Here is a 12,256-nt window from a genome sequence, read left to right as displayed (position 1 = left end):
CACCTCATTATACCCCATGCAACGGGTTGCGGAGGGTATAATATTTTTGACCCGTCAGTCCTGTTTCTTGTCATCGCAACTCCTCTCAAACCACACAACAGAATTTCACGAAACCTTTTCAGATAATAAGGACATACTATGTAGTTGTGCATATCGACGGGAAATTGCGATTCATTTTTTTTTCTAGGAGTTACGCCTCTTTGAACTTAATTACTTTAATGTACTACTGCAACAGTTTCACATCGCAACTTCTCTCAAACCACACAACAGATTTTTAAGAAACCTTTTCAGATAATAAGGACATACTATGTAGTTGTGCATATTGACAGGAAATTATGATGCAATTTTATTTCTAGGAGTTACGTCCCTTTGAACTTCATGAACTTATTTGCTTATTTCCTCTGAAACAACACAACCTAATTTTATGAAACTTTGTAGATAATAAGGACATACTATGCAGATGTGCATTTTGACAGGAAATTATGATGCAATTTTTTTTTCTTACACATATTTTATTTCTCCAATGACAATGTGGGGACGTGGGGTATGTGAGCGTGCTCACTAAGGTTCTTTAATTTTTCCTAAGTTCAACTTGAGCAATTTGGGTATCTAACTTGATATGTTTCAGGACAGTTCTTGTTATCAATAAAACAGAATAGACTACTGAGATGAAAATATGTTTTAATTTTTACATTATTTTTTATTAAAACCTATATGATGTATCACTATGACATTATTTGTAGTTGTAACAGAATTAGGTATATTACTTGAGTACTGTAATATTATTAAAAATTTTATCATTGCTCTGAACAGTTGCTGATGGTAAGTTAACGGAATCATTGAGTATAGCCTTCACCTTACATATTAAGGCTTTAGCTGTTTATTATAGAATGTTATGCATGTTAATTTGCTTATACATGACACTTTCATATTTAAATTATTTTAAAAATCCCAGAAAATTTATCCCATTTAAAACATGCTTATGCACCAGCTGCTTATGGCTTCAGTTATGCTTACAAATTCATCAAGATAAACAAACAAATAGTTCACATTACAGCGAATTCCATTGAGTGTGTAGGGAAAGGTAATATCTTTGGTTAGCTTGCTTGTTAGCTAAACCGTGAAGTCGTTATAAGGTCAGGTATACTACCCTCTTTTTAAAGTAGTATAGTCCAATAGACAGATCGATTGGGTTTCTGTCGGACTAGTTTATTCTTAAAGTAGGGTAGTTTACCTTACCTAACAATGACTTTACGGTTCAGCTAACAAGCAAGCTAACCAAAAATAATTACCTTTGGCTACACACTCAATGGAATCTGCTGTAAAAAGATATAACAGTTTCATCATAATTTGCATCATCATTATAATATCCTGTCCTTATCCCTACAGTGTAAGCCATATTCAGCATTTTATCGCCTCCAGTTTTCATCCCAGATATACAAACAAACTTGACAGACAATCATTATTCGTTCATACTATACAATATAATTCATATCTTACTTTAGGTTGAGCATGTCATTGGTTTTAACCTGTATCATTTAAAAATTCTGTGCATGAAGCTTTAAACATATTCATTTATAATGTTATAATCTTATCATTTTACTTATATAATACCATATATGTATATCAAAACATAAGTATATATTAGATACACTTTTGGTTTAATTTTTGTTAGTTATTTAATGTGAATGTTTTCTTTATTGTTGATGGGAACAATAAATGTATTACCAGCATCTACCTATTCTTTTACTGCCAATTAACTGGCCAGTCGGAAGAAAATTTGTTAACACATGTATTTTGCTTTATTCTGTAAGAACATCATGACATCATTTCTAGCATAACAGATAATTTTTTTTATTCAGACAAAACTTATTTGCATCTTATGAATATGAATTGGACCCTAATTCATGATTTTTATTAAATTACCTTTGGTATTTCTATACGTTATATGTAGTTTGAGATCAAATAACATTTGTACTGTTCTTCATTTGCTTGCTATCATGTATATGTCCTGTTTACTGTTGATAAACTGATATTCTTCATTCTTATTCATATTTCGCCTTCGGTCTCAAGTAATGAATTAGCTTAACTTCTCTATGAGGGGTGAAGCTTACATATAATATCTCTGTTTAAAGAAACAAACTATAGCCACCTATAGCCAGGCCAGTGACCTTGACCCTAGTATATAAGCACCTGTTCCATAATAACTTGTCATTATTTTTCTAGAGGGTTGAAGTGAACACTTCACATAAGTTTTTTAGTTATTTTATTTTTATCTTAAATTTGGCAGAAAGTTATTTAAGTTACATTAACTTGTCTACGATGTACGACAAGTTCTAATGTTATTTTGTTATTTTCAAATAATAATTCCTGAATTGTCTACGATGTATGACAATTGTTGATGGAAATGAATTTAAAAATTTCTTGTCTACGATGTATGACAAGTGTTCATGGAAATTAATTAAATATTTTATTGTCTACGATGTATGACAATTTTATATATTCATTTAGTTTTTGCCTAATAGCACATGTGTTACTTAATTCATACTCCTGTTTGTTAAACAGGTAGATATTTAAAAGTATTTCTATTCACCTGAAGGTCGTGAGTACTTTTCACAATTTACACGTGTTTTACCTGCACAGGTACACATTTTTGTATTACAATGGCTGAATTTGTTTATGCAAATGTATTGTTTTTGCAAGATGTTTAGAATGATGTTTACACTTACAAGGGTGATGGTTATGATTTTCATCACCTCTGGAATGTTTTAGAAATTAAAGATGATAAATTTAATAGGAATACAAGAGGTATTTTGAATAAATCCTCTTCTTAAACAGTTATAAAACCTAGTAGTTTTATAATAGATCATAATGGCATGGCAATTGGAAATAATTGACAAAGCAACAGAACCTGTAAAAAGTAAGTTTTAAAATCTAGTGTTACTTGTATAACTTCAAAATCTACTTGATTTTTGATTGTTTCTAACGAAAGTGCTGTTGAGATTTAGATAGGCATGTATATTGATACATTTACTATTTATTATTAATGTAGTAAAGAACCTGTATGAATCATGAGGTTTGAGACAGTTTCACTGCCTTCAACTCTAGCAGAGTTTGTAGAGAAACCTGCTGCTATATTTGAATTTTGCCATTAGAGGCTTAGTTTAATGAAGATTTAGTTCTAAATTTTGATCTTATCTACTGAAATGATACGGTGTATGTACCTCCTTTTGGAGTATGTGCCATGGCTGATGATAGTCCAGCCGGAGTTGATTTTGATACATCTTTTGATCCTGCATTAAGGTTTTCAGAAGCCTTTAAGGCTTCTTTTAGTGAGATTAATGGTCCATTATCTCATCCTGTTTGTTGAACAGTTTAATCATGATTTTGATAAAATCAGGTATATATAAAGTTCATAGAGGAAATACTATCACTCTGAGAACGGTGACAATCCTAGTGTGTCTAGGATAATTAAAAAATCGAAATGGCAATGCCTAGACAGGCCCACTCTGTGGTTTCAAAGATGCAGGAAACCCAGAGATACTTTATTAAGGGGTTGATCATCACCCCTATTGTTGAGTTGGCTATTTCTTGTTGTAAGAATGAGCCATTGGATCTTGATAATACAAGGATTTTATTATAAAATTATGTTTGTTTGTTTTACCATGGTTTTCTGGTTAAACCATAGGAGATGCTCAGAAATATTTAGATGATAAAACTTATTTGTAATTCTGTTGTGATAGTTGCTTTATCACATTTCTAGTTATGATTACAAAAAGCAAACTTAGTGTTTATACAAAGATTTTAAAGCAAATTATAGATTCCTTGGAAGAGGTTCCAGGTCTAGCAATTAATTTACTCCCAGCTGTTATGGGAAAGGCAATATCAGTTTTTTAACTGCAGAGGCTCTGTTGGTCAACAGGGCGACTATACTAGTAGGCAATTCCCTTCATTGAGAGGGAGAGGTTTCCAAAAGGGAACAGAGAATCTTGAAGAGGTCACATTTCTCAACCAGTTGCTATATATACAGTAGACATGGTAGATAACTTAAATATTTTGATTTGGAAAATGTTACTAATGATCTATTGATATTAGATTTATTAAGAAATGGTTATAAAATTATTTTTAATGATGTACCACAAGGTTTATCCTTTTTGAATTAAATACATTTCACCTTTCATAAGGATGAATTAATTTCAGAAGTCCAAAAATTGATAACTAAGAGAGCTATTTAAAGGGTTGATCGATCAATGGAAAATCAGTTTATTTCCTATATTTTCTTGGTTCCTAAGAAAGATTGGTCTTCAAGGCCTGTATCTATTTGAAAATTCAAACAAACTTAGTTTGTGGCTTATCAGCATTTAGAGCAGGACCATTTATCTTTTAGATGTAATTCTTTAGGATAATTATCTATATATATATATATATATATAGATAGAGCTAACATCTATAGATCTCACAGATGCATATTTAAGTATCATTTATGTTTACAATTATATCACAATTTCCTGATTTATGTGGAAAAGACATTGATATGATATTTATGTTTTTTGTTTTGGATTGGCTTCTGCATCAAGAGTTTTTACTAAGGTTTTAAAACCTGTCTATGTATTTATGAAATAATGTCACTTGAAGTATATACATGCTATAGTTTATACATTGATGATTCTTTTATTATGGATCAGAGTTTAGATGATTGTATTGTGAATACAGAAGTAGTGGTGCAAATGCTTGATAAGCTGTGCTTCAGAAAAATTTTGAGAAGTTGGTACTCATTCCTTGGAAGCGCATTGTTTTCCTTTGTCTCATTATTGATACTGAGCTTATATAATTTAAGTTTTTTCTGACAGATGAGAAATGGTAAAATTATCTCCCTTGGGAAATTCTTTTTAAATAGAATTGTGTAACTGTATTATAGATGATTTACATCATATATTGGTCTTGTGATGAATGCTTTTAATGCAGTATCTGTGGGAATGTTACATTGCAGAAACATGGCGAGAAATAATGTTTAAACACTGTATAGTTGTTACAGTGTTTATTATCATCAATAGGTGAAATTTTTTAACAATTTAAAATCAGAAATTAAAAATTTGCTTTATAGACCCATCCAAATAAGTTTTTGGGTTGTACCAGATTCCTCTGACATAAGGATTTGGGATCCAAATTTGAAGAAAATGTTTCTGTTGGTAGACAGAGCTTCTTTAAGAGTATGCACTCATTTCATATAGATTTCATAGTATTGTTGGCTATAATATTCTTCTGGAGAAAAAGTTTTAGTCACAGAGAGTTATACAATCAGAAAATACAATTTCAGTAGCTTTTATTATGCAATAGTAGGTGTATCCTCTTTGTCACTTAACATGCTTACTACAAATATTTCATTATTTGGGCTTGGTGTTCAAGAAAGAACATTTTTATCACAGCTCTTTATATTCCTGGTAAGAAAATTTTTGATGCTTATCATATGTCTAAAAAATTTACAGATTCAAAAGGATGTCAATTGAAAGAAGATGTATTTGTTTTGTTGTTATTACATTTTCATTTTCAATCTGTAGATAATTACTTCGTTGTCTTTTGACCAACAAGCTCCTTTCAGAGATGTTTTTATTTTCATGATCAGAATTAAGACCTTATATTTTCCCATCTTTTTCATTGTTGGGGATATTTATAAAGAAAATTATTAGTGATAAAGTTCAGAAGGCTCTTTTGATTATCCTTTTTGGCTTGCTCAGAGATGGTTTTCTTTGCTAAGACCAATTTTAATTTCTTTGCCAGTTAAACTGTTAAGCATAAAAATTAGTAACAATGTTACATACTGAAGATAATGTCTTTCCGTCAGGAAGAGACTTAATTTAACTGTATATTGTAAAAAATTTAAGTGAACCAACACCTGAAGGGTTGATTGTGCAGTAGGGTAAAAACGTGTATATTATACTCAGAAATCACTTTAATATAAACAGGAGATTTCAGAATCGTTTGTAAAATATATTTACACTTCATCTTGGAGACCATGCATCTATTATCTAGCATTATCAATATTTTTTTGAGAAATTTCATTATTTGGTGTGTTCAATTAGAGAACCAATTCCTTATCACCATCTAAAAAAGGATGTTATTGATTATTGAAATTTTTGTAAAACACAAGCTTTTCATATTCAGCATGTTTAATGTGAATTTTTCATGGTCTATGTTGAAACAGACTTTATCCTTTAAGAAATAGATTTTACTGAATTTGTTTGTTTACTACATGTATTTGTGGAAGGTTGCTTAAACCTGAATCTGCAATTGAAGAGTTAGATACTCTTTCACTTGGGAGATGAATTTAGTGCTATCTTTTTTAAGTTCTTAATATTCATTGGAGTATTAAACATTGAAGACTGTCTTTTATACTTGTGTCTTTATTTGCCTTGACTACATCTGCCTTGAAGTACTATCTTTATCAGCTGTAGATTTACATTCTATGTCTTTCATTCAGAGACATGGCACTTTATTTTTTCATATACATGAGTTTTTGAAAAATACTAGATCTGTTAGTTAGTTTACCTAATGAGGTGATCAAAGGTTTTGATAAACCAAAACTTTGTGTTGATTGAGACAATGATTTATCATGTTTTGTATACAAAATAGGTGAGAGAATTCATCTAAGTCTTTTCGTAAAGTTTAGATAGTTAGAGAGAGTTCTAATTTTATCCGAGGTTTTAAGGTTAACTCATTTAGAGGAACCTCTTCATAAGTGCATTTAGCTTCAGGATGTTCTATTAAGGACATTATGGCAACAGTTTTGTCTGGACATATGGTAAAACTTTTTACAAGTTCTATAACAGGAAAGTAAATAATATCAGTACTAAAACACTTTTCTTCAGTTGTAGTTACTAGATGATCTTGTGATTTTTATCTTTTATTAAATGTTGGCATTTATATAAAAATTGTTTTTAGTTTGTGTCTACACTTTAAACAAGCTAATTCATTACTTGAGACCGAAGGCGAAATATGAATAAGAATGTTCCTTCATCCAAGCATATCTTAGATGTGCAGGATGAAGGTCATTCTTAGAATATGAGCCTGAGGCTCGAAAGTAATTAATTCCCACCCTAGGGATTATCAGTCAGACCCACCCTTTTCCACTGGGTTTTATATTTGGTCGACACAAACTTGCTTTAAATTATGACAAGTTATTATGGAACAGGTGCTTATATACTAGGGTCAAGGTCACTGGCCTGGCTATAGGTGGCTATAGTTTGTTTCTTTAAACAGAGATATTATATGTAAGCTTCACCCCTCATAGAGAAGTTAAGCTAATTCATTACTTTCGAGCCTCAGGCTCATATTCTAAGAATGACCTTCATCCTGCACATCTAAGATATGCTTGGATGAAGGAACATTATCAAAGTACTATCTATCACAATTTAAAAATAAATTATCTATTTTATTTGATATTCTTACAGACAGGGAAGAAGAAAAGGTTGAAAGTGACCTTAGAACTGAAAGTAGAGGTTCAAGTAGAAGCTCCTCTAGATCTAAGCTCAGAGGATCAAGGAAACGAGCCCAAAAACCTGCTAGTGTTCCTAGTATAACAAAGGAAAGCAGTCAAACCACTTCAAAGACTGGCAGGTAAAATGATTTGTCAAAAAGGAGAATAGCTCAGTGTAGTATAAGCTGGTAGTTCTTTGCTTCATAAAATTAGTTCCTTATTAAGGGGGCTCCTGGGTATAAATAATTTTTTTTTCTAATATAGGATTTTGCTATATCTTTGTATAAATAAACTTTATTATATACTTAAAAGAAAAATCAAATCAAAAAATGGGGTCACCGTTCATTTAAGCTCACAATCTGCCTCAAAATACATTTATTTGCATTTCAAAAGTTTAAAAAAAAATTCATAAGACTGAACATAAATTTACAAACAACTGATCTCTTCAGTGAGTTAACTTATTACTCAGAAGTTTGGATAGACAAAATAAATTCCTTTTTGAAATCTTTTGTTGCAGAAATATGTTGCAAGATGTCTTTGAACCTGATTTGAATTGACTCTCATTGTCCCGTTTCCTTCTTACAGTCAATGGTTTTCTTCCAATACTTAATCTTCCTCCACCAATAAAACTAGCTGCCCTGAAAACGTAAAAGTGCTAAAAGTTGTGTCATACATTAAGGATCAATCCATAAATAGTCACATATCTACCATACCTTATTTCCAATTTCATTTTGAATTCAATTTTTATTATTCAATTATAAAGTCAATGTACACAGGAGTACATTATTAGATAGTGCTTGTAGCATCAGGGGCGTATCCAGTCATTTTAAAAAGGGGAGGTACCCAACCCAGAGTAAAGGGGGCTTCCAACTATATGCTCCCATTCAAATGCATTTATCGTCCAAAAAAAACCGGGGGTTCCAACCCCCGGAACCCTCCTGGATCCGCCAATGCGCATACAGTTGTAGTGTACATTTTAGTTTTTTTCGCATATCCATCATACCTTATATCCAATTTCATTTTGAATTCAATTTTTATTATTCAAATATAAATTCAATGTACCCAGGATTACATTATTAGATAATGCTTGTAGCATACAGTTGTTGTTTACATTCTAGTGTTTTGCTTGTAGCATACAGTTGTAGTTTACATTCTAGTGTTTTGCCTGTAGTATATAGTTGTAGTTTATATTTTAGTGTTTATTCTTCGGGGTACAGCTCAGAGTAAGTTGTGTGACGTGTCATAATCAAACACTATCAATGTCTACAATTTAAGTCACATTTTCATCATTGAAAATATTGCAGCATCATTTGAACACATATTCACTGTGAAATGGTAAATTTATGCACACATTCACAAGTCATTTTTGTCCACTGACCTTAATTTACTGATCTTTTTTGTTAAGATCACATGTAACCCATATGCCCCACCTATGATAGTAGAGGGGTATTATGTTTTCTGGTCTGTGCGTCCGTTCGTTCGTCTGTCTGTTACACTTCAGGTTAAAGTTTTTGGTCAAGGTAGTTTTTGATGAAGTTGAAGTCCAATCAACTTGAAACTTAGTATACATGTTCCCTTTGATATGATCTTTCTAATTATAATGCCAAATTAGATTTTTAACCCTAATATCACAGTCCACTGAACATAGAAAATAATATTGCGAGTGGGCCATTCGTGTACTGGGGACACATTCTTGTTTAATCATCTTTATACATGTTATGGCAAGATATTTTGCACTGTTCACATAGGTCACTTCAGAAACGGACTACCATGATGCAGTGTATTTTAACCTTTCAGCTGCATAGATATTCATGCAAAATTCAAATTGCCTGCATTTCATGAGAAACAAAAGATATTGAACATATGATTTAATTTAAATTTAATCTGACCGTGACGTCATCAACGTTTTTTCATGGTTTTCTACAGTTTAAAATGGAATTTAGAATTAAATTATAAGAAATAACTGTAATATTTTTTCTGTATTCAAAATAACATAAAAAATTTGGTGCACACTGTTAAATAACCGGCTACGCGCTTTATTCAGTGTGCACCCAATTTTTTATGTTATTTCTTCATAGATAGTCATTCCTTAAATAATAGTTAATAATAACTTGTTTAGAAATAAAAAATCTACTTGTGTTTTGAAAGATCAATAATTCAAAAATAACTTATCCACAAATGTCAAAAAATATTCAATGAGTAAACACACAGCATGTTTAATCTCTATGGGTGTACAGTAAAACCTGCATTGATTAGGTTTTTTTTTATTTCTAAAATAAAATTTTGGGATATCATTGCATAAATAAAATACAACATACATTTCATTAACTACCTTTTATTTTAGAACTATTTACTATAAAAAAAGGTATTTATACATGGAAAGTTGTGTAAAATTTATTTGTTTTTTATAAAGTTTTTTCAGACCAGACCCAGAGTCAGACAGAGTATTATATCTCATGAAGAATCCCAGCCAGTTTTTAAATGTACTTGGCAAACTTTATGTCTTTGCCTACACATGGAGTATTGGAGGAAACTTCCATCGACAGGAAGATGTTGATGAGGACGATAATGTTAACAGACGTGGACAAGATAAAGTAGAGAAGGATATCAACATCTGTAATGAGTTTGATAACTTCATGAGAGAACTGTTTGAAGTGGAACCTCCACTAGGTATTTGACATTTTTTCACATTCGATTTATTGTTTGTGTATAATAGAATATAGGGAATTGATAAACCTTATTGACATCCTAAATTCAAATCAATTAGAATTTGAAGGAAAATTCAGCAAAACAAATCTGTTTCATTTTTAATAAGGAAAATGGCTGTTTTTTACTCTTCAGTTGGGTTGTTGTCTCATTGACACATTTCCTGTTTCCATTCTCAGTTTTATCTGAATGTAAATGCATACTGCTTTTTGAATGACAGAAATTTTGATGTTCCAGAAAGAACGTGTTCTTTTTTTTTATAATCACTTTAAATTATTTCCGCAAAGTGGAAAGGGATTAATATAAGTTGTAAAACTTGTTTCCCAATCCACTATAAAAAAATATGTTTAAACCAAATTATTTCCTTTATGTATTTTAGTCAAGTATAGTTAGTAAATTTATCTTTTTATTAGATTTAAATGCATGTAAGTTTTTTAAACAATTCAATTACTAAAAAATGTTTCATTTATCAATCCAAAAAATCCTTTTAAATTTAATAAAAAACTAAACATAACATACAGTAGCTCTATGTTAAAAAGTATCTTTTTGTTTTCAGGTGTAAGACTACCAACAGGAAACAGAAGTATCTATGGTTACTTTATTGACATGGAATCTGGTAACTTTGTTCCTTGGGATACACTGGTACCTACCACTAGGTGGTTAATAGAGAGAGGAGCCATCATTACTATAGGGGAGACAATGGGGGTATCCTCAGGTCAGAAGAAGAAGAGAGAAGAACAGGAGATTACACCAACAGTAGATATCGTCAGGTTCTCCTTCCTGTCAGGGTTATTGCTCCTGAATAGACGAGCTGTGTTATTGACAGGTAAGATTTGTTAAATGATGTTTTGGTCATCTTTTTTTTTTTTCAATCCATTGATTGGTTAAAGCTGTATGATTGTTTAGGAAAAACATTTTGAAAATAAAAGACAAAACTAAAATGAAATGACGCACAATACCATTCAATTGAAAACAATTGAAATATTGCAGTAAATTGTGGGTATTTTTTGGGGGTTTTGAAAAAAAAAAAGTTTTGTATATAAAGTGAAAAATGTTGTGGAAATTATTTTGTTAATTTATTTTTTTTGAAAATGTTTTAGAAAAAAATAAATTGTTTTCCTGCAGTATAGTAAAATTGAAATTTGAATAATGAAAAAAGAGCAAAAATCTTGAGATAAAATCTCTACAAAAAATATACTTGAATTAAAATCATTTTTTTTTTTCATAGGTGATTCTGGAGTTGGTAAATCAGCCTTAATAAACTACATGTTGGGAAAACTATCACAAGATGGTGGTACAACAACCAAAAGTAATACAATCCTGGGCAGTGTCCTAAATTACTCCTCTAAACATTCCTCTTTACTGGATAACATTGCTAGCCTCACTAAGTTTGGAGAAGAAGAGGAAGGTCAAGATTTAAATGTCCTTATGGGATCCTCTAAACCCAAAGCATCAACTGGTATCCTGTATTCTATGATACAATGCAGTGCTCAGACAACATCAGCCAGGTTACAGGACAATATTATGTTGAAGCTGATGAAAAAGGGCAAGGACACACTTGGGGCTCCCAGAGGGAGGAAGAAGTTTGTGTTTGTTGATGATCTCAATATGCCAGCTCCAGAGGAATATGGAGCTCAACCTCCTCTAGAACTTCTGAGACAGTTCTTGGAATCAGGTGGATTCTATGATACAAAGAGCCTCACATGGAAGGTATGTAAATTTTCAAAATATTACTCTGAATGCATCAATAAAAAAGTGTTTTTCAAATGTAATTGTAAAAGTGAATTAATCTTGCATATTTTACATCATATAGTTGACTTAATAAGGCCCTAAATTCCTTTTTTTTTATAACATTTCTCCAATTTTGTATTTATGAAGAAACTAACTACCATTGTAGTAAATTTGTATAGGAAAAGTTAATTGTGACATTATCATACCCCGCTTTAAAAAATTGGGGTATACTGTGTTACCTCCGTCAGTACGTCCGTCCCTCCATCTGTCAGTAAGTCAGTGGTACCATTCATCAGTCCATCCATCTGTCCCAAGAATATTTTTCGTCGCATCTTACTCATTATT

The 12,256-nt window shown here is 31.3% G+C and overlaps 1 protein-coding gene across 1 annotated transcript in view; it reads left to right on the top strand.

Moving 5' to 3' along the window:
• Positions 1 to 12,256, top strand: part of LOC134711379 (dynein axonemal heavy chain 6-like) — a 127,064-nt gene that overhangs the window by 48,463 nt on the left and 66,345 nt on the right. The window contains exons 43-47 of the mRNA XM_063571938.1: positions 7,449 to 7,614; positions 8,671 to 8,697; positions 9,897 to 10,144; positions 10,737 to 11,006; positions 11,409 to 11,890. Of these exons, the coding sequence (XP_063428008.1) occupies positions 7,449 to 7,614; positions 8,671 to 8,697; positions 9,897 to 10,144; positions 10,737 to 11,006; positions 11,409 to 11,890 (1,193 nt within the window). The remainder of the gene's footprint in view (positions 1 to 7,448; positions 7,615 to 8,670; positions 8,698 to 9,896; positions 10,145 to 10,736; positions 11,007 to 11,408; positions 11,891 to 12,256) is intronic.

Source organism: Mytilus trossulus, chromosome 3 (genome assembly GCF_036588685.1).
Source record: "Mytilus trossulus isolate FHL-02 chromosome 3, PNRI_Mtr1.1.1.hap1, whole genome shotgun sequence".
In the NCBI taxonomy this organism is placed as follows: domain Eukaryota; kingdom Metazoa; phylum Mollusca; class Bivalvia; order Mytilida; family Mytilidae; genus Mytilus; species Mytilus trossulus.
Note: the sequence above shows the minus strand (reverse complement) of the source record. Positions and strands in the feature narration are given on the sequence as shown.